The 22288-nt window shown below is 42.9% G+C and overlaps 2 protein-coding genes across 6 annotated transcripts in view; one reads left to right on the top strand and one right to left on the bottom strand.

Annotated features, from left to right (window-relative positions):
- The window catches only part of thoc1 (THO complex 1), a 59329-nt gene extending 37519 nt beyond the window's left edge, over positions 1-21810 (bottom strand). For 3 of the 5 annotated variants that reach the window (XM_078397311.1, XM_078397310.1, XM_078397314.1), the window contains exons 1-4: positions 12195-12267; positions 2796-2869; positions 2440-2500; positions 1178-1244 (exon numbers count right to left, since the gene is read on the bottom strand). In XM_078397311.1, coding sequence (XP_078253437.1) covers positions 1178-1244; positions 2440-2500; positions 2796-2869; positions 12195-12242 — 250 coding nt within the window. In that variant the 5' untranslated portion in view covers positions 12243-12267. Of the gene's footprint in view, positions 1-1177; positions 1245-2439; positions 2501-2795; positions 2870-12194; positions 12268-21780 lie in introns of those variants that run through there. The other 2 variants (XM_078397312.1, XM_078397313.1) reach the window with 2 other exon arrangements.
- A 291-nt stretch (positions 21811-22101) lies between these two features.
- Positions 22102-22288, top strand: part of trappc9 (trafficking protein particle complex subunit 9) — a 425282-nt gene continuing 425095 nt past the window's right edge. Inside the window, exon 1 of the mRNA XM_078397318.1 lies at positions 22102-22271. The gene's annotated coding sequence lies outside the window, so the exon portion shown is untranslated. The remainder of the gene's footprint in view (positions 22272-22288) is intronic.

A 22288-nucleotide genomic window follows, 5' to 3' on the forward strand; every position in this document is an offset into this window, starting at 1 on the left:
TTTTTCAAATATATCATGCACTATGTATATATTCTTGATTGTAGACAAACACACTGATGAGCCAAAACATTATGACCAACTGCCGAATATGCTGTTGGTCCTCCGTGTGCCGCCAAAACAGCGCCGACCAGCCGAGGCATGGACTCTACAAGATCCCTGAAGGGGTCCTGTGGTATCTGGCACCAAAACATTAGCATCAGATCCTTCAAGTCCTGTAAGTTGCGAGGTGGAACCGCCGTGGATCGGACTTGTCAATCCAGCACATCCCACAGATGCTCAATCGGATTGAGATCTGGAGAATTTGGAGGCCAGGGCAACACCGTGAACACTTCATCATGTTCCTCAAACTATTCCCGAACAATGTGTGCAGTGTGGCAGGACGCATTATCCTGCTGAAAGAGGCCACTGCCATCAGGGAATACCATTGCCATGAAGGGGTGTACCTGGTCTGCAATGATGTTTAGGTAGGTGACACGTGTCAAATTGGCGTCCACATGAATGGCCGGACCCAGGGTTTACTAGCAGAACATTGCCCCGAGCATCACACTCCTTCCACCAGTTTGTTGTCTTCCCACAATGCATCCTGGTGTCATCACTTCTGGGATTACGCAGCCCCATACGCAGCAGAGTGAGATGCACTGTGTATTGTGACACATTCCTCTCGTGACCACCATTAAAATTTTCTGTGACTTGTGCCACGGTAGACCTTCTGTCTGTTCGGACCAAACAAGATAGCCTTTGTTGCCCTCGCGCATTGATGAGCCTTGGGCGCCCAACAGCCTGTCGCCGGTCTGTGGTTTGTCCCTCCTCGGACCACTGTCGATAGGTACTCACCCCGCAAGCCTTGCCATTTCAGAGATGCTCTGACCCAGTCGCCTGTCCATAACAATTTGGCTCTTGTCAAAGTTGCTCAGGTCTTTACTCCTGGCCATTTTTCCTGCATCCAACACATCAACTTCAAGAACTGACTGTCACTTGCTGCCTAGTATATCCCATCCCTTGACAGGTGCCATTGTAACAAGATAATCAATGTTATTCACTTCACCTGTCAGTGGTCATAATGTTTTGGCTCATCGGTGTATTTTTCAAGTCTAAATGGAATCCTCGAAACTACAGATTGCCACAAACATTTAAACAACAGTACTCATTTAAGATGTTATTTTAAACCTACAATTACCTTCAGTGACTCCATTTATGCTAAGGGAGATAATAGACAAGAAATCTTCACATTCACCTTGTTCTAACTAAAAAAAGAACAGAATAAAAAGCTATAAAAAGTCTCTGTATCATACACCTGTAGCTCATTTGTTTAAAGTCGTACATTTGATTATTCCCCATTAAATTTACCCGAGAAATTCGTACTACAAAAATGTTACTTCTCCCCCACCCAAGTAATCAGGCCTGAATTTCTGTAAGCTGATTAAAATCATGCCAAACTAATAAGACTTAGTTCAAAACAATTTCAGAAATTTAATAGAAAAAAATAAAGTGGTTATAACAGTTGAGCAGTTACATAGAAAAAGGGGTAAATGCCATAAGATGATTTGTCACCAAGTCAAAATCTTGGAACTTCTACCTAAAGTACCTGAGGGGTAACTTCACTTTACATCACTTCCAGAAATCAAGCAAGAAACTATCTGCTCGAGTAACAAAGCAGGTCGAGTATCTGTGTGGGAAAAGGAATGGTCGACATTCCAGGTCAAATTTCTGTATGTCTAGAAATGGAACTGGCCAAAGGCATGAAAAGTCAACCTTGCTCCAATTGTCTGTATCCCATGAATAAAAAGGTGCATGTTTAATTTTAAAAATCAGTACGCTAAAAAGGAAATAAATCCTTTACATTTTTAAATCTTGACTTTGTAGTTTCTCAGATAAATGGAGAAACATTAGCTATTTCCCTCTTAAAAAAAAAACTGGCCTACATTTCTTTAAATCCTGCTAATGCTCTGACAAGATTTTGTTCAGTAGAATCTCAAGAATTCAACTGAATACATTAAAGTAATTCATGACAAACAATGTGCAACTAAATTGGATAAGGGCTAACTGCCATGCGATGAATTGGTGATTTTTCTACTAAAGACCTCTTACCAGCATCAACTTGAAATAAAATAGACAAATATAATTATCTGCTGTTTGAATGCGTTATTGCTGCCACTGGCAATATTTGGCATTGACAGATCACTTGGAAAGAAATTTACAAATAAAATTGGAAACTTGATTTATTATTGTCACGTGATAGTGAAAAAATGTGTGTTCATGCTATCCAGTCAAATCATGCTATACATGAGTATAACCAAGCCAAACAAAAGTGCAACAGACAGTGCAAAGGGCAAAATAACCAGAGAGCTGAATACAGTGTTACAGCTTCAAAGAAAGTACAGATTAAAAAAGTGCAAGGGCCATGATGAGGTAGGTTGGGAGATAATGACTGCTACTCACAATTTTTTCTTCAAGAATACCTCTGAATGCTTGATCCAGTGTTGTTTTCTTCTCTGTTTCTCTACATTTAGAAACAAATAGCAATTCTAAAAATGTTAACTAAAATAGAAAAGCCAAAGATACATCAGCACCTCTTTTAAGTTGATCATTTAAATATTTTAAAAAGTGTTATTTTACAGGAAACCTGTGTTGCTAGAAAACTGTTCTAATGGCAATTTTCCATAACACAAATCCATGTCAAGAAACAAAGTAAATTTTATTCCACATATAAAAGTTTTGGGCAGTGAATTGCAAATTCTGCAAGGATCAATTTCCATTACCCAAATGACAGTAATGTGGGGATAACCTGTACTTACCCTCCACTCAACTGGCTGAATACAAGGGTCAATGGCTTGATATTTTTGGTCTTCACAGCTTCTTTTGTACATATCTAGTAAAACAAAAGTAAATTTCAATTAATAATTCCCAAAACGTGTTACCAGTTTAGTTTTCAGTGTGGTCTTATTGGTTGTGTAAGTGAAGATTTAAAAAAATTGTGTTTGCACTTGTAAAAGTTCAATCTTCCTGTTGTGCAATTCCACATACTTGAAGTTTGCTCCAATTGCCTGGGTAATTTAATAGCCTCAAGATTGAACCGTGGAATCCAATAAATAAATGTGTAACCACCAGGGACTAATTCCTCAATTGTACAGACATATTAAATTTTGAGAACAAATTTATGGTGCAATGTGAAGAAAATAATAGCCTCTGAATACTAGAAAATAACAATAAAGTGAAAAAAAAGTCCTTCAAATGTTTCAATGTAAGGTTTCAATTCACCCAAAAATGCTCCTCTGCACCTATTTCACTACATCTTCCATACATGATGATCAATGGCACAGTTGAATCAGGTAGTAAATTAAAATCGATGGTTTTATGAAGAGTCAGCACATTCACAATTTAAACACGGCAAATGCAAACGGATAGGGAGGCTGATTTCAAATGTTCTCAAACTCATATCCACTGAAATCACAGATAGACACAAAATGATCGAGACTTCAACACAAAAATCTACATTGGCATTTCAAGCGCGATCATCTGCCAAACATGTTTTTACAATGCAAATTGGATAGGACACCATTAATGGGTTAGAAAACACTATTTGTATTATAATAATAATAATAATAAGCATTTATTTTATATAGCGCCTTATCAGGTGCTCAAAGCGCTTTACATAAACAATCAAACATAAAAACAAACAGACAAACTATCCTAACGGAGAAGTGGCGAATAAACAAAGCCAGTGTCCTCTCACGTCAGGGTCCGGCAGTAGAAAACAAAAAGCACAGGACACACAGATACAATTTTTACACAATTTTTACACAAACAGCCATCACAGTGATTGCTCTAGGCACACCCTCACTGTGATGGAAGGCAAAGTCTTATCTCCTCCTGATTTCTTCTCCCGTGGTGCCACGAGGTGATCGAGGCTCCCAACTTTTTGAAGCCCCCACTGGGCGATGGAAAGTCCCAGGGCCGAGCCGAGCAGGCCGATGAAGGTCCTGAGCCCCCACCGGGCGATGGAAAGTCCCAGGGCCGAGCCAAGCAGGCCGATGAAGGTCCTGAGCCCCCACCGGGCGATGGAAAGTCCCAGGGCCGAGCCAAGCAGGCCGATGAAAGTCTTGAGCCCCCACCGGGCGATGGTAAGTCCCAGGGCCGAGCCAAGCAGGCCGATGAAGGTCCTGAGCCCCCACCGGGCGATGGTAAGTCCCAGGGCCGAGCCGAGCAGGCCGATGAAGGTCCTGAGCCCCCACCGGGCGATGGAAAGTCCCAGGGCCGAGCCAAGCAGGCCGATGAAAGTCTTGAGCCCCCACCGGGCGATGGAAAGTGCTGCGGCCGAGCCACGCAGGGCGATGAAGGGCCTGCGAGCGGGTTGATCATACCTCGCACTTCGGGGCGGTTGAAGCTGCTACGGCTGGAGCTCCCGAAAGCCGGTCGCCAGCCAGGGACCTGCGAACTCCCGATGTTGCGGTCGGCAGGGCCCACGGCCGAAGCCTCCGAGATGGTAAGTCCAGGCCCTGCGACCGGAGTTTTCAAGGTCGATCCCAGCTGGAGGCCGCCAACTCCACGATGTTAGGCCGTAGCGCGAACGGAGATACGACACGGTAAAGGTCGCATCTCCGTTGAGGAGATTTGAAAAAAGGTTTCCCCCAACCCCCCCACCACCCCCCCACATACACAGAGTTAAAAATAAAACAAAACGTACAATTAAACGATGACAGACAAAAAACAAAAAAAAAGACAGAGACTGCCGGTGAGCCGCAGCTGCAGAACACAGCCACGCCCCTCAACATGCATATATATTATGCATGTTAAATTGGTGACAATGCAATTTTGATGGGAAATTAGCTCCGCAGTATTCAGACAACATTGTATCTTAAGAACACAGGCTGCCAGTTTCACTGCAGAGGCCATTTTAGAGTGTCACTTTGGAAACTGACAATCACTTTCAATGATACTTGTGTAATCATTATTAAACAATGCAATACGTTGTTCAGCCTTCAGTGTTTTAGCATCTAATAACAATATAAACTTATGGCTATTTAAACCACTTTTATTTCTGAAACTCCTGCCAGAAATTTAACTGTCATTGCAAGTGTGCATCTCTCTTGCCCCATATGACACAAATGCTTTTATAACATGTTTTTCAAAAACATAACGTTCTTTAGGAAAGAAACTATCACTTTATAGCAGAACTACCTATTCTGCATCTTTGCAGGTGCTGTCATTCAGGTAAGATGTTCAATTTTAAACATTATCTTAAAGTTGAACTTGAATTAGCCTTGTTTCACACAGAACTGAACCCTTATTTCATTATCTGAGTGCATAGCAAATAAGGGAAAGCAAGTCAGTTGGTAAGATAGTCAAAAACTGAGCACCATCTGGTTTATTTTCTGCATGTAAACAGTCTCAATGGATTCCCTGAATACTTTCTCACTCCAACTAGATTTGCACATTATTCATATCATGGTTAAAGTTTCACGCATAAATGTTTCAACTGGTTTCTTATGTCTCAAATCCAATTTTATATTTGTTTTCATATTTTTACTGATTGCAAAAGGGATGTGGAATATAATCTATATATATTAGTAAAACTCTCATCTTGTTTGTTTCCCACTTTCTGTATGTTTGTGCCGTAAGTTTGTCCCGTCGTTGTTTCTTTGTGCGGTTTTCATCCTCAAAAAAATGGTACACGATAGCAGAGGAACACGATAGCGCCACAATTTTAGGCCCACCCTGCTCACCATTTCCCCGCGGTCTGAATAAATCAACTTTTGTTACTTTTAAAAAACAATTTATTTAATAAACTTAAATAAATGAGCTCCCTCCCCCCCCCGCCCCGAGGACCAACGGGAGTACAGGCACCCGTCCCAGCGTGCCCCGCACCTGACCTTTCTCCCGTGGTGCAGTGCGGCGACAGAGGGTCCAACAAGATGGTCGTCGCCGCCATTCCCCGCCGATTAGCTCTGGACACACGGGGTCCAGGTAAGTGGCTTTTCCCTGTCCCCCCTCGCCCAACCACGGACCCGGGGGACACTCCCCGCCCGGCAACAGTTCCACGGGTTGCCCGGCCCGCAGAAGAAGCCCGCCAACGGGTCTGACAGAGTTGCTGGGCCTGGCACAGCCCCGGGGGACACCCCCGCCCGCCACCGGGTCCCGCCCACGGCCCCGAGGGACATTCCTTGGACCCGTTGGGCCCAAACCCTTCCTGCATTGGTCCAGCACCGTCTCCTCCCCCACCCCCCACTCCATCCCTCCCCACTCGATCCCCCCTGAACCCCCCTTATCCCTACCCCCCCACTCCATCCCTCCTCAACCCCCTTTACCCCCCCCCCCCCCCACTCCTGCCCGCAGCAGAGATTTGCACCCAACAGGAGTACACCTGTCCAGTTCAATTTAAAAAAATTGGTCATTCATCAATTTGCTGCATGTGCTGCTGCATAGGCACTTACTATAAAAATTACAGAAATGGATACAAGTTATATGCAATGTCAAATATCTATGTTATATAGAATCACATGGAAAATACATCTTCCCTTTTCATGAAGAATATCTAAACTCCAAAGATTTCCTTTTATTTCATCATCCTTTTATTTAATCAGTGGCACAGAGGTAGAGCTGTTGCCATACAGCGTCAGAGACCCGTGTTGGATCCTGACTACGGGTGCTGTCTGCATGGAGTTTGTACGCTCTCCCTGTAACTGCGTGGGGTTTCTCCGTGTGCTCTTGTTTCTCCCCCCCCCCAACTCAAAAAGACTTGCAGATTTGTAGGTTAATTGGCTTCAGTAAAATTGTAAATTGTCCCTGGTATGTAGGATAGTGCTAGTCTACGGGATGATGACTGGTCAGTGAGGACTCAGTGGGACACTGTTTCCACGCTCTATCTTTAAAGTCTAAAAATCATGTTCAGCATTTTCTTTTCTCGTATACTCATCTGGTTATTTTTCGGAAGCTTCTAACCAAATTGCTGTAAACAATTTCTGTGTGAACTTCTGCATTTTAGCAAGTGAGCAATTTTTTTTGCTGATTTCACTGGTTTTTAACTATCTTGTTATTTCTTCTATTCTTGATGAATGTCAGGCTGTTGTTCATTGGCAGCAACTTATAGAGTCCATTATCCCTTCCAAAGTTATCAGCAAACTCAGAAAACTGCATCTCTGGTCAACCCTCTGTAATTGAATGCTCAACTTCCTCATTGACAACACTTCCTTCTTGATAAATATAAATGCAGGATCACTGCAGTCCCCTGCTCTACTCTCTCTATATTCATGACTGTGCAGCCAGATTCAGCTCCAATGCCACCTTTAAATTTGCCCCAATGGACGAATAACAGGGTAATGATGAGTCAGAGTACAAGAGGGAGATTGAAAATCTGATTGAATGGTGCCAGAACAACAATCTTGATCTCAACATTAGCAATAATAATAATAATATATTCCTTTATTCATCCCACACCGGGGAAATTTACAGTGTTACAGTATCAAGACCAAGGAGCCGATTGTTGACTCCAGGAAGGGAAAGCCAGGGATCTATGAACCTGTCTTCATCAATGGGAAAGTGATGAAAAGAGTAAACAGCTTCAAGTTCCTTGCTGTACAGATCTCTGAATATCTGCCCTGGACCCAGCACATCAATGCAATCACAAAGAAAGCTTGATGCAATCACAAAGAAAGCTTATCAATACCTCTACTTCCTTAGAAGATTCAGGAGATTTAGTATGTCAGTGAATACTCTTAGAATTCTACAGGGATACAACAGAGAGTATCTGGGTTTTATCATGGCCTGGTTAAGCAACTTGAATGCCCAGAAACAAAGGAGACTGCAGTGAGTGGTGGACACTGCCCGTCACATCACAGGTACTGACTACCCCCAACACAAATGGATTCAGAGGAGATGCTGCCTCACAAAGCCAGCAAAAACCCACACCATCCTGGCCATGCTCTCATTTTGCTATTGCCATTAAGAAGGTGATATAGGAGCCAGAAATCTGTGACCAACATGTTGAAGAACAGCTTCTTCCCAGCAACCATAAACCTCCTGAACATTGCACACACTAACCTCAGCAACTATGATCCTCAATGGACGGTGGACTTCAATGGACCTTTTGCACTACAATGGTCATATAGTATTATGGTTACTATTTTATTCTATTTTGATAATTATGCATTTTTCTGTGTGTTATTGCAATAATAGGCCAGGTCTGTTCAGCTGCAGCAAGTAAGACTGTCAATGTCCGTTGCCAGTACATGTGAAAATTAAACATGCTTAACTTGATTTTTATTTATGGTATCTAATTTCAGATGCTCTCCAGATTAACCCTGTCCCATCCATTATCTGCTCTGCTTCATCTAAGTATTGTCTTTTCTAAAATAAGTTATTCAATGCCTTTTGTAAAATAAGTTGTTGAGTCATTACCTATTATTCTCCAACATCCAGTCCATCAATATAAATCCTTGTTTTAGCAAAAGGTCTGCTTTGAATCTTGTCCTGCTTTTACAGTAATGGAATTGTGCAGTTTTGAATACACCTCTAAAAACATATCCCATTGTCAATAGCATTTTATATTATTTTGGTGACCAGTAATGCTATTTTTAATAAAGATCTGTTTACTTATATCTCCAGATACTTTCATATTGTTGTCTCTATTCAATTCAATATTCCAACTTCCTCAACTTCTTTCCAAAGCTTGCAGCGTACCTCATACTTTCCAAAATGTTATTTGATATAATTTTATTCTGTAGAGACATCATGGAAACAGGCCCTTTGACACAACTCGACCACACTGACCAAGATGCCCCATCCAAGTTAGTCCAATTTGCCAGTGATTGGTCCATATCCCTCTAAACCTTTCCTATCCATGTACCTGTCCAAATGTATTTTAAATGCTGTTATCGTACCTGCCTCAACTACATCCTCTGGCAGCTCATTCCACATACCTAACACCCTCCGAGCTGCCCCTCAGATTCGTATTAAAACTTGCCTCTCATCTTAAACCTATTCACTGGTTCCTTATTACACTGGGTAAAAGACTCTGTGCATTCACCCTATCTATTCCCCTCATAATTGCATCCACCTCTATAAGATTACCCCTCAGCCTCCTGCACTCCAATGAACAAAGTCCTAACCTTCGCTCAGTCTGCCTGAACCTACTTGATCTTCCGGTTGCTAAACACTTTAATTCTCCTTCCCATTCCCACATAGACCTTTCTGTCCGAGGTCTCCTCCATTGTCAGAATTAGGCAAAACGCAAATTGGAGGAACAGCATCTCATATTTTGCTTGGGTAGCTTCCAGCCCAGTGGTATGAATATTGATCTTTCCAACTTCAAGTAACCCCTGCATTGCCTCTCTCTCTCCCTCACCCACGTCGCACCATCTTCTCATTTTCACCCAACAAACAGCTAACGATGGCCTGTTTCCTTTATCATCATGTGTACAAAGGAACTGCAGATGCTGCTTTAAACCAAAGATAGACACAAAAAGCTGGAGTAACTCAGCGGGACAGGCAACATCTCTGGAGAGAAGGAATGGGTGATGTTTCAGGTTGAGACCCTTCTTCAGACTGGTTAGGGATAAAGGAAAAAAAGAGGTATAGACAGTGATGTGGAGAGATAAAGAACAATGAATGAAAAATATGCAAAATAGTAACGATGATAAAGGAAACAGGCGATTGTAAGCTGTTTGTAGGGTGAAAATGAGAAGCTGGTGCGACTTGGATGGGGGAGGGATAGAGAGAGAGGGAATGCAGGGGTTACCTGAAGTGAGAGAAATCAATATTCATATTTAGCCTCACTCTGACAATGGAGACCAAGGACAGAGAGGTCTGTGTAGGAATGGAATGGGAAGTGTTCAGCAACCGGGAGATCAGGTTGGTTCACGCGGGCTGAGCAAAGGTGTTCCTCGAAACGATCGCCCAGTCTGCGTTTGTCTCGCCGGCGTATGGGGTGGAATGTAAGGACTAAGGGGACTCTGCAACAGACAGTCCCCCTAGTCCTTACCTTCTACCCCATCAGCCGTTGCATACAACACATAATCCTCCAAAATTTCCGCCACCTCCAACAGGATCCCACCACTAGCCACATTTTCCCATCTCCACCCCTTTCCGCCTTCCACGGAGACTGTTCCCTCTGCAACTCCGTGGTTAACTCATCCCTTCCCACCCAAACCACCCCCTCCCTAGGTACCTCCTTGCAACCGCAGAAGATGCAACACCTGTCGCTAAACCTCCTCCCTCGACTCTGTCCAGGAACCCCAACAGTCCTTTCAGGTTAGGCAGAGGTTCACTTGAACCTCCTCCAATCTCATCTACTGTATCCATTGTTCAAGATGTGGACTCTTATACATCGGCGAGACCAAATGCAGACTGGGCGATCGTTTCGCGGAACACCTTCACTCAGCCCACGTGAACCAACCTGACCTCCCGGTTATTCCTACACAGACCTTTCTGTCCTCGGTCTCCTCCATTGTCAGACTGAGGCTGAATGGAAATTGGAGGAACAGCATCTCATATTTCGCTTGGGCAGCTTATAGCCCAGTGGTATATTGATTTCTCTCACTTCAGGTAGCCCGACATTCTCTCTATCCCTCCCCCACCCAAGTTGTACTAGCTTCTCATTTTCACCCTACAAACAGCTTTCCATTATCATTGTTACTTTTTTGCCCATTTTATTCATTGTTCTTTATCTCTACATCAAGTCTATATCTCTTGTTTCCCTTATCCCTAACAAGTTTGAAGAAGGGTCGCGACCTGAAACATCACCCATTACTTCTCTCCAATGTGGCCTCAGCAATGCTTTGTACAATAGTCATGTGTAGGAAGGAATTGCAGATGCTGGTTTACACCAGAGATTGACACAAAATGCTGGAGTAACTCAGCAGGACAGGCAGCATCGCAGGATAGAAGGAATGGGTGGCGTCAGGTCACTACCCTTCTTCAGACTGAGGGTCAAGGGATGGGGAAATGAGAGATATGAAAAGGTAAGGTGTGAAAAACGAGAGAACAAAAGGGACAAATATCAAGTAAAATGTAGAATAGGTCATTGTTAACTAGGGGTAGGTGACAACGAGGCATACAATGTAAAATTTAATCAGGTGGACAGTCAGACTGGTTGGAGAACTAAGATGGGGGAGGGATGGAGAGAGGTGGAAAAGTAAGAGTTACTTGGAGTTAGAGAAGTCAATATTCATACTGTTCGGTTGTAAGCTGCCCAAGCAAAATATGAGGTGCTATTCCTTCATTTTTCGTTTGGCCTCACTCTGACAGTGGAGGAGGCCCTTGTGAGAAAGGTCAGTAGGGAAATGGGAGGGGGAGTTAAAGTGTTTAGCAACCAGGAGATCACAAAGACCTTGGCAGACTGAGCGGAGGTGTTCAGCAAAACGATCGCCATCCCGGCGCTTGGTCTTGTTAATATATAGGAGTCCACACCTAGAACAGCAGTACAGTAGATGAGGTTGGAGGAGGTGTAAGGGAATCTCTGCCTCACCTGAAAGAATTGTCGGAGTCCTAAGTTGGAGTCGAGGAAGGAGGTAAAGGGACAGGTGTTGCATCACCTGCTGTTGCAGGGGAAAGTACCTGGGGAGAGGGTGGTTTGGGTGGTAAGGGATACAATAGAAATCTAATTTTTTTAATCTACATTTTTTTTAATAGATCTTGGCAACATGGCAACAAAAGAATGCTGAAGCTTCAGATCACACTCCAGCTAAGGTTTATTCTAACCTTTCAGAGAAGTTTAAAGAAATAATCTGGAACTTTTTTTTCTGTGTAATACTGAGGAAGTGTGGCATTATAAGAGAAACGTCTTTCAAATTATATTTTAAACTACCTCGAGCTCACATAAAATAAGCAATCATGCATGTTGAAGAATAAATTAGTTTTCTGAGTCGTCTGGCTGATATCCAACCATGGATCAACATGGCTAAACATGACCTATAACCCCAGATATATGTACAATTGTTTTTAAAACACATACTTTCAACAAACACGGATCCGACTGGGTCCAGTGATAAATGACAAAAAAATTAAACTTCATTAGTGGCGAATGTTGTTGGACTGACTAACTGACGCCTCCGTGTCTCACTCACTCAGACTCAGGTCGGTGCTCACAACCCTATCTAGGCCCGGCAGCCCCCTTTAACTACTCCCGCCTCCACCCCCGGTACAGTAATCCCCATCGACAGTAAAAGAAGGGAGCGAGAGGGGCGGCCACGGTCGCTTACGCTGAACTTCTGCCGCGCCTCGTTGAACTGGAACAAGCCCGGAGACATCTTGATCGGAGACACCGCGCGCTGCTCCCTGGGACAGAGACTGGCGGCGCCGGAGCGCCCCCTCTCTGCACCGCACACCAAGTGCAGGATTACAGACCCCTAACACTCATCAAAAGCAGCCCGGATTACCAGACCTCCACATTGCAAGAGTAATGGGTCAAGATTGCTTTCTTGTCATGTGTCCCGAAACGGAACAATGACATTCTTACTTGCAGCAGTACAACAGATATGTAAACATGGTAGATAGACTCAAAATGCTGGAGTAACTCAGCAGGGCAGGCAGCATCTCTGGAGAGAAGGAACATGGTACTCAGATTTCAATATGAGACATGCTAATACCAAGATGTAAAAATAAGAAACTGCAGATGTGTTCATAAGTTATCAGAGCAGAATTAGATCATTCGGCCCATCAAGTCTACTCTGTCATTCACTCATGGCTGATCTATCTTTCCCTCTCAACCCCATTCTCCTGCTTTCTCCCTTTTACCCCTGACACCCGTACTAATTAACCCATACCACAGATGCTGGTTTACAAAAAAAGACACAATGTGCAGGAGTAACTCAGCAGGTCAGGCAAACATCTCTGGAGAAAATGGAAAGGTGACGTTTTGATTCGAGTCTGTCTGACTGATTCAGTCTGAAGAAGGGTCCCAACCCGAAACTTCACCGCATGTTCTCCAGGCATACTGCTTGACCTGCTGAGTTACTTACTCAAGCACTTTCTGTCTTTTTTTATACTAAAACTGAGCACAAGATTAGATTGAATACGTGATAGTGGTGACTGGGCTTGTACGCAATCACGGCCTACTGGGTGAAACCTGGTGGCATAAGTGGCAACAATGCATGACATCCAGATGGAATGAATGTCTTCTATGTATGCTTTGAAAGGGCAAAAAATGACACACCCGATTTGAAACATCACCCATCCTTTCCCTCACATATGCTGTCTTGTCCTCTGAACTTCTTCAATACTTTGTTTTTGTTCAAGATTCCAGCATCTGCAGTTTCCTGTCATATAATCAGAAAAGTAATACAGCACGGGAACAGGCCCTTCAGCACGACACCCATCAGCTTGATTCACTTTGTGTCTCCACTTACTCATTGTTGGTGCACTGAACTGAGCGAAGTCCCATCTGGAACCACTTAGAGCCCTTCTTAGCACATATTTAGTGCAAACAAGCATTGTGCTATTCTCGTGTTTTTTTAAGTCAATTTCATGATTTTTTATAGACAATAGACAATAGGTGCAGGAGTAGGCCATTCGGCCCTTCGAGCCAGCACTGCCATTCAATGTGATCATGGCTGATCATTATCAATCAGTATCCCGTTCCTGTCTTCTCCCCATACCCCCTGACTCCGCTATCCTCAAGAGCTCTATCAAGCTCTCTCTTGAATGCATTCAGAGAATTGGCCTCCACTGCCTTCTGAGGCAGAGAATTCCACAGATTTACAACTCTCTGACTGAAAAAGTTTTTCCTCATCTCCGTTCTAAATGGCCTACCCCTTACTCTTAAACTGTGGCCCCTGGTTCTGGACTCCCCCAACATTGGGAACATGTTTCCTGCCTCTAACGTGTCCAACCCCTTAATAATCTTATATGTTTCGATAAGATCCCTTCTCATCCTAAATTCTAGTGTATACAAGCCTAGCCGCTCCAGTCTTTCAACATAGGACAGTCCCGCCATTCCGGGAATTAACCCAAATTGGAGACCAAAATTGCACACAGTACTCCAGGTGCGGTCTCACTAGGGCCCTGTACAACTGCAGAAGGACCTCTTTGCTCCTATACTCAACTCCTCTTGTTATGAAGGCCAACATTCCATTGGCTTTCTTCACTGCCTGCTGTACCTGCATGCTTCCTTTCAGTGATTGATGCACTAGGTCACCCAGATCTCGTTTTCCTGCCAATTTTTAGCCAATTGCTCAATGTATTATATTCTACATACATTTAGCTCAACAAAAAAGGATGAGTTTTAAATATTGGTCTGTTAAGTGTAGTCTTGAAATAAGGAAGTACTCTGCAATCTTTCTGAGTAGATCCTGGTTCTTAGAACAAATGGATCTAAATTTCAAAAAGCTTATTTAGAGGGATTAAGTTATTGATATTTTATGCTCTGTCAGCATAATGGTTTTTAAACAGAGTGAGTGAAATGAGAGAGAAAAAGGAGCAGACGGCTGAGTGCATGCGTCTAACGTTTACTTTGTTTGCTGTAACATTAGAAAATCATTAAGCTGTGAAGTGTGCAGAACAGTGTCAAGTTTCCACTATTATTAGTCAATTGTCCGTAAAATGCACAAAAAATTAAGTGAGCATGTGGGCAGTCACAAATGTCAAATCTTTCACAAACCATTCCCTGCAGGCAGCATAACAGAATACCAACACTTTTTCTTGTTTGATTTCAAAAAATCCTTGACACAATAAGATTGATAAATAGGTTTTACTAATAATCTCAGTAAAAGTAAGCATTTCTGTAAGTAATAGATGTGTTTCTTCAATGTAAGTAGTAATTAAAGTAATCAATCTGAGGAATAGTCTTGACCCGAAACATCACCTATTCTTTTTCTCCAGAAATGCTGTCTGACTCGCTGAGTTACTCCAGCTTTTTGTGTCTATCTTAAGCATTTTTAATGAATGCCTCTAGTTTTCCATCTGTTATTTGATTCAAAATCACCTCAAGTAACTTCATAAAACAACACTGAAGCATTAACTAATTTTACTTTTTGTATCAGGTTCGTTCCAAATTAACATTTTACAAATATAGATTTTTAGAATACACCAACTGGTATTTGGTTGCACAAGAATACAGAAAGAAAAAAATGCATTGATTCTCATCTTGACGTATCCCAAAATGTTATATGGCCACAGGTAATTTTGTTGTGTAGTCAGTGCAGTATTTTACCTTTATTAGTTCCTCTTGTACTGTTGAATGTTACATAACTCACTAAGATGAAATACATTAAAGAAACACATCCATTTACTATGACAGTTGCTTTTAAACTGAACTGAAACACAGTCCAATGTTGCAGGGTTAATCACACAACAAGCAACCTCATCAAACTTCTAGTTGCATTTAATGGCTCATATCAAACAAACCATAAACCAATTTCCAAATACCACCCTGATTCTCAATTGAACATTCAAGGAACTAACACTCTCCACATTACATTAATAGCATACTTTATATTTTTCACTAGAAAGCTCACGTAATTTAACATGAATTTGTAAGCCTGTAAACATTTTTTTTTAAACTGCAGCTGCTGGAAACCTGAAATCCTGCACCCAGACCTATTGTGTGTTTTCAACAGTTTCTGTCTTTATAACCTGTAAGTCTTGTTTTATTTGAGAACTGAGTAAAATAATTCTAAGCACCACCTTAATAATCTCAGAGCCTCACAAAAATCTGGTGCTTCTAGCACAACCGGCACACGTTCTAATAAAATATCTGACAGGGGTGCCAGTCTGAGCCCCAACCCAACACGCCGTCATGCTGAAGAAAGGTCCAGACCTGAAAAGTTGCCTGTCCATTCCCATCATAGATGCTGCCTGATCCACGGACATAATCCAGCACTTTGTGTTTTACTCAAGAATCCAGCATCTGCCTCCAAATAATGCCATTTGTTGGATGTTGCCAGATTCATACAAAGCTGCTAAATTGGTCTCCCAGACAACTCCTTTTGTTTCAAGCCCTTCACTCATGCTTCCATATACTCCTAATCATGGGTTCCTGTCTTCCAGGAAGAATCATCACCCGAAGCTGTGTCCTATCATCTGCAGGCTCCACTTAATCAGGAAGTTCTACCCATTCCCATGTTTGTGTTGTCCCTTCCTTGGATGCAGTACATGCAGCTGCATGTTGAACTAGTTCTGTGGTAGTTTCCATACACCCAGCTTTTTCCCTTCTCTGCATATTTCCATTCTATTCAATTATTGTATTTTAAAAATAGTTTTTCAGCATTTATTTTGAACTTCACAAGCAACTTCCAACCCAATCAATGCTTCGCTTTTGTTTGGAAGGTCTCATTTACTTCCAATTCACTGTGCCAAGTCCAGAGTGAAGCATGTGATGCTAGGAGAAAAATAAATCTGTCTGGTTGCCTTTCATCTTCTTTTAATTGAGCATGATGTTCAAACAGAAAATGCTTAACCCAAGTGTTCTGTTCTGTGTGGGTTTTCTTTGGGTGCTCTGTTTTCCGCCCACATCCGAAAGACATGTGTGCTTGTAGTTAAATGGCCTCTGTAAAATTGCCCTTAGTGTGTGCAGAGTCCATGAGAAATCAGGATAATATAGAACTGATATGAATCAGTGAACAGTGGTCAGCGTAGACTCAATGGGCATGGGTCTGTTTCCATGCTGTATCTCCAAAGACTAAATTGGAGTAAGGCATCCCACAATGCTATTTGGCAGGAGCTTTGGAAGATACACTGGATGCAGTTGTTCTAGGGTAAGTCCACATAGAAACATAGAAAATAGGTGTAGAAGGAGGCCATTCGGACCTCCGAGCCAGCACCGCCATTCATTGTGATCATGGCTGATCGTCCACAATCAATAACCCGTGCCTGCCTTCTCCCCATATCCCTTGATTCCACTGGACCCGAGAGCTCTATCTAACTCTCTCTTAAATCCATCCAGTGATTTGGCCTCCACTGCCCTCTGTGGCAGAGAATTCCACAAATTCACAACTCTCTGGGTGAAAAAGTTCCTTCTCACCTCAGTTTTAAATGGCCTCCCCTTTATTCTAAGACTGTGCCCCCTGGTTCTGGACTCGGCCTACATTGGGAACATTTTTCCTGCATCCTGCTTGTCCAGTCCTTTTATAATTTTATATGTTTCTATAAGATCTCCTCTCATCCTTCTAAACTCCAGTGAATACAAGTCTAGTCTTTTCAATCTTTCCTCATATGACAGTCCCGCCATCCCAGGGATGAATCTACCTACGCTGCACTGCCTCAATTACAAGGATGTCCTTCCTCAAATTAGGAGACCAAAACTGTACACAATACTGCAAATGTGGTCTTACCAGGGCCCTATACAACTGCAGAAGAACCTATACTGAAATCTTCCCGTTATGAAGGCCAACATTCCATTAGCTTTCTTCACTGCCTGCTGCACCTGCACGCCAACTTTCAGTGACTGGTGTACAAGGACACCCAGGTATCGCTGCACTTCCCCTGTACCTAACCTAACACCATTGAGATAATAATCTGCCTCCTTGTTTTTGCCGCCAAAGTGGATAACCTCACATTTATCTATATTATACTGCATCTGCCATGCATCTGCCCACTCACTCAACCTGTCCAGGTCACCTTGCAACCTCCTAACATCCTTTACACAGTTCACACTGCCACTCAGCTTTGTGTCATCCTCAAACTTGCTAGTGTCATTTCTAATTCCCTCTTACAAATCATTAATATATATGGTAAACAGTTGCGGCCCCAACACCGAGCCTTGCGGCACTCCACTCGCCACTGCCTGCCATTCTGATAAGGACCCGTTCACTCCTACTCTTTGCTTCCTGTCTGCCGACCAATTTTCTATCCATGTCAACACCCTCCCGCCAATAACATGTGCTCTAATTTTGCTCACCAATCTCCCGTGTGGGACCTTATCAAAGACTTTCTAAAAGTCACGACATCCACTGGCTCCCCTTCATCCTCAAAAAATTCCAGAAGATTAGTCAAGCATGATTTCCCTTTCATAAATCCATGCTGACTTGGACGTCCTTTTACTGCTATCCAAATGCACCGCTATTACCTCTTTAATAATTGTCTCCAACATCTTCCCCACCACCGATGTCGGGCTAACTGGTCTGTAATTCTCCCGGTACTTTCTCTCATCTGACATGTGGGAGTCATTTAAAGGCCAGTTGATCGAAATTTAGAACCGACACATTCCAATAAGGTGGAGGGATAAAGATGCCAATGTAAGGGAACCTTGGATGACCAAGAAGTTTGGTCAATATGAAAATTTGGTCAATAAGAAAAAGAAGTGCATGCAAGGTTTAAAGAGATGGAATCAGACAGGGCATTTATATATAAATATAAAGAAAGGTGGAACGAACTCAAGAGGGCGATTAGGAGGGCCAAAAGGAGCCACATAATGACTCAGGTGAGTCAGATTAAAGGAAATCCCAAATCTTTCTAGATCTACATTAAAAACAAGAGGGTAACTTGGGAGAAGGTATGACCACTCAAGGATAAAGGAGGGAAATTGTGCTTGGAGTCAGGGGATGTAGGCACCAAACTCTGCATTTGTTTTCACCAAGGAGAAGGAAATGGAGGACAGTGAGATCAGTGTGGAGAATATTTGTGTGCGAGGGCAGGATTAAGAAGGATGGTGTGTTGGGGCTCTTGAAGAACATTAAATTGAATAAATCCCCAGAACCTGATGCAATCTTTCCCAGATTATTGAGAGAGGCAAGAGAGGAGATCGCAGGAGCCTTGACTAAAATATTTGTGTCTTCTAGCCACAGGCGAGGTACAAGAGGACTGGAGAGTAGCTAATGTTGTTTCTTTATTTAGAAAGGGAGAAGAGAGAATCCAAGGAATTATAGGCCAGTGAGCCTCAAGTCAGCAGTAGGGAAGCTATTTTAGAAGATTCTTTGTGATAGGATATACTGCCATTTGGAAGAGAATTGATGAATTAATTAATTAAGGACAGGCTTTGTACATGGTAGAAGATAGACCCAAAAAGCTGGAGTAATTCAGCAGGACATGCAGCATCACTGGAGAGAAGTAATGGGTGGCATTTCAGGCAGTTTGTGTCTTACAACGATCATTTTTTTTGCAGAGGTGACAAAGGTGGTCAATGAGGGTAAAGCTGTGGATGTTGTCTACATGGATTTTAGTAACGCATTTGATAAAGTACCCCATGAGAGGCTCATTAGGAAGATTAAAATGCATTGGTTTAACAGTGATTTGGTCAAAAGGATTCAGAAGTGGCTTAGTAATGGAAAACAGAGGGTTGTGGTGAAAGGACAATATTCAGGCTGGAGGTCTGTGACCAATGGAGTTCTTCTGCAGAGATCTGGACAGGGACTTCTGCTGTTTGTAACATACATAAATGACTTGGACATAAATTTAGATGGGTTGGTTAGTATGTTTGCAGATAACACCAGGATTTCTGGGGTGACGGGCTGTGATGAATGTTGTCAATATATTCTGTAGTATATTGATGAACTACAGAAATGGGCAGAAAAATGGCAGATGGAATAAGTCTAAGATATTGTACTTTGGGAGGTCAAATTTAAGGGGAAATGTATACTTAATGGCATGATGCTTAACAGAATGGATGAACAGTGGTCTAAATCAATAATTCCTTGAAAGTGTCAATACAGGTAAATACTGTGGAAAAGAAAATATATGGTATGTATGCCTTTATTGGACAAGGCATTGAATATAAGAGTCAGGAAGTCATGATGCAGATTTATAGGTTTCAGGTTAGGCCACATTTGGAGTATTGTGTGCAGTTCTGGTTACCCCATTACAGGATGTGAGGACTTTGGAGAGGATGCAAAGAGGTTTATCACATGATACCTGGATTAAGGGGAGAGGTTAGATGGACTTGGATTGTTTTCTCTAGAGCATCGGAGGTTGCGGGAAGACCTGTAGAAGTATATAGAATTATAGCAAATTTGCAGATGATACAAAGCTGGGTGGTAGTGTGAACTGTGAGGAAGATGCTATGAGGTTGCAGGGTGACTTGGACAGGTTGTGTGAGTGGGCGGATGCATGGCAGATGCAGTTTAATGTGGATAAGTGTGAGGTTATCCACTTTGGTGGAAAGAATAGGAAGGCAGAGTATTACCTGAATGGTGTCAAGTTAGGAACAGGAGACGTATAAGATTATTAAGGGGTTGGACACGTTGGACACGTTAGAGGCAGGAAACATGTTCCCAATATTGGGGGAGTCCAGAACAAGGGGCCACAGTTTAAGAATAAGGGGTAGGCCATTTAGAACTGAGGAAAAACTTTTAGATGAGGAAAAACTTTTTCAGTCAGAGAGTTGTGAATCTGTGGAATTCTCTGCCTCAGAAGGCAGTGGAGGCCAATTCTCTGAATGCATTCAAGAGAGAGCTGGATAGAGCTCTTAAGGATAGCCGAGTCAGGGGGTATGAGGAGAAGGCAGGAGCGGGGTACTGATTGAGAATGATCAGCCATGATCACATTGAATGGCGGTGCTGGCTCGAAGGGCCGAATGGCCTCCTCCTGCACCTATTGTCTATAAGAGGCAGATTCAGGGTAAACAGTCAGAATCTTTTTCCCAGGATTAAACAATCATATTCTATAGAGCACAGCTTTCAGATTAATGGGGCAAATTTTAAAGGAGATATGCAGCGCAAGGAGTGTAAATAAACAGGAAGTACAGTTGCAGAATAATGTGGAGATATTTTGGGAGTAACAAGTAAATGTGGGTATGCAGAAAAATCTTGGTTTGTCCATACATAAAGGACTGACTGTTTACACAGAAGTACAGCAAGCAATTAGCAAAACAGACAGTATATTGATCTTCATTGCAAGATGGTTGGTCCAAGAAAGATGATTTACTACTTTTTTGCAGGCTTAATTGAGATGACAGCTGAAGGATCAATTTTAGTATTGAACTCCATACTTCAGGAAGGATATCCTTAACGATAATACTCACTCGAGCTTGAAAAAATGAAAGGTGACCTTAATGAAACTCACAATGTTCCCAGAGGGATTCACAGGATAGATCCTAACACGCTGTTTTCTTTGTGTAGGAAAGAACTGCAGATGCTGGTTTACACCAAATATAGACACAAAAAGCTGGAGTAACCCACTGAGTCAGGCAACATCTCTGGCGAAAAGGAATAGGTGACATTTCGGGTCGAAACCCTTCTTCAGAACGAGTCAGTGGGGAAGGAAATAAGACTATGAGACGGTTCAGAACAAATGAGAACCGGCACCTGTGACCAAGAAATAGTGGAGCCCACAATGGTCCATTATTAGCTGTGGAAGAGGTGATAACAAAGAGATATATGGATCCAAACAGTGGAACTGGCAGGACGACTAGGGTGGGGGAGGGGCGGAGAGAAATTGAATGCAGAGGTTACTTGAAATTCGAGAAATAATATATTTCTTCAGACTGATTGTAGATTTGAGTTTAATTTATTATCACGTGTACCGAGGTACAGTGAAAAACTTTTGTTGTGTGCTAACCAGACAGCGGAAAGGCAATACATGACAATTGAGCTGTCCACGGTGTACAGATACATGATAAAGAGAATAATGTGAATAATGTTTGGTGCAAGATGTAGTGAGAAGGGAAAAAACTTATTATATAACAATATTATACATAAGCACAATCATATATAAATATTAAGTGTAACTGTGGAAGTGTGGAAGAGCCCCCTCGCCATGTCTATTTATCCTCCCTCCCCCTTCTAGTTCTCCGACCTGACTGTCCCACAGATTAAATGTTATCTCTGTGTATGCTTCGTTGTCACTTTCTGCTCGTAATCAATGATGTATTTTACATGTTCCTTCAACCGCATTCCTTTTGATGTCTCGTGTTCACACCTTACCCTTCCTCATCTTCTTCTCCCTCTCCCCTGACGCTCAGACTTAAGAAGGGTCTCGACCAGAAACATCACCCATTCCTTCTCTCCACAGGTGCTGCCTGACCTGCTGAGTTACTCCAACATTTTGTGTCTATCTGTAGATTTATCGCGTCTGACTGCTGACAACTTACGGGCGAGGCCCTCAACTGAGTCGGCGATGACGCAATCGGCTGATGTGACGTCAACGCGATGGAGGCGGGGCGAGGGGGGGACACGCCCACCGCCAGAGAGAAGGAATCTGGGGTCCCGACCCACGACGTCATCGCTAGTTTGACGTCGATGCGATAGGGGGCGTGGCTGGAGAGAGGGAGAGGGGACACGCCCACGGTCAAAGAGAGAATCTGGGCAGCCCGCCGTGCGCGTGCTCGTGCTCCGACCATGGCTCGCTTGACGTCAATACGATAGGGAGAGGGAGGGAGAGGACGCGCGTCCATCGTCATATCGAGTCCGGTGAGCCCGCCGTGCGC

Source organism: Rhinoraja longicauda, chromosome 4, assembly GCF_053455715.1.
Source record: "Rhinoraja longicauda isolate Sanriku21f chromosome 4, sRhiLon1.1, whole genome shotgun sequence".
NCBI classification, from domain to species: domain Eukaryota; kingdom Metazoa; phylum Chordata; class Chondrichthyes; order Rajiformes; family Arhynchobatidae; genus Rhinoraja; species Rhinoraja longicauda.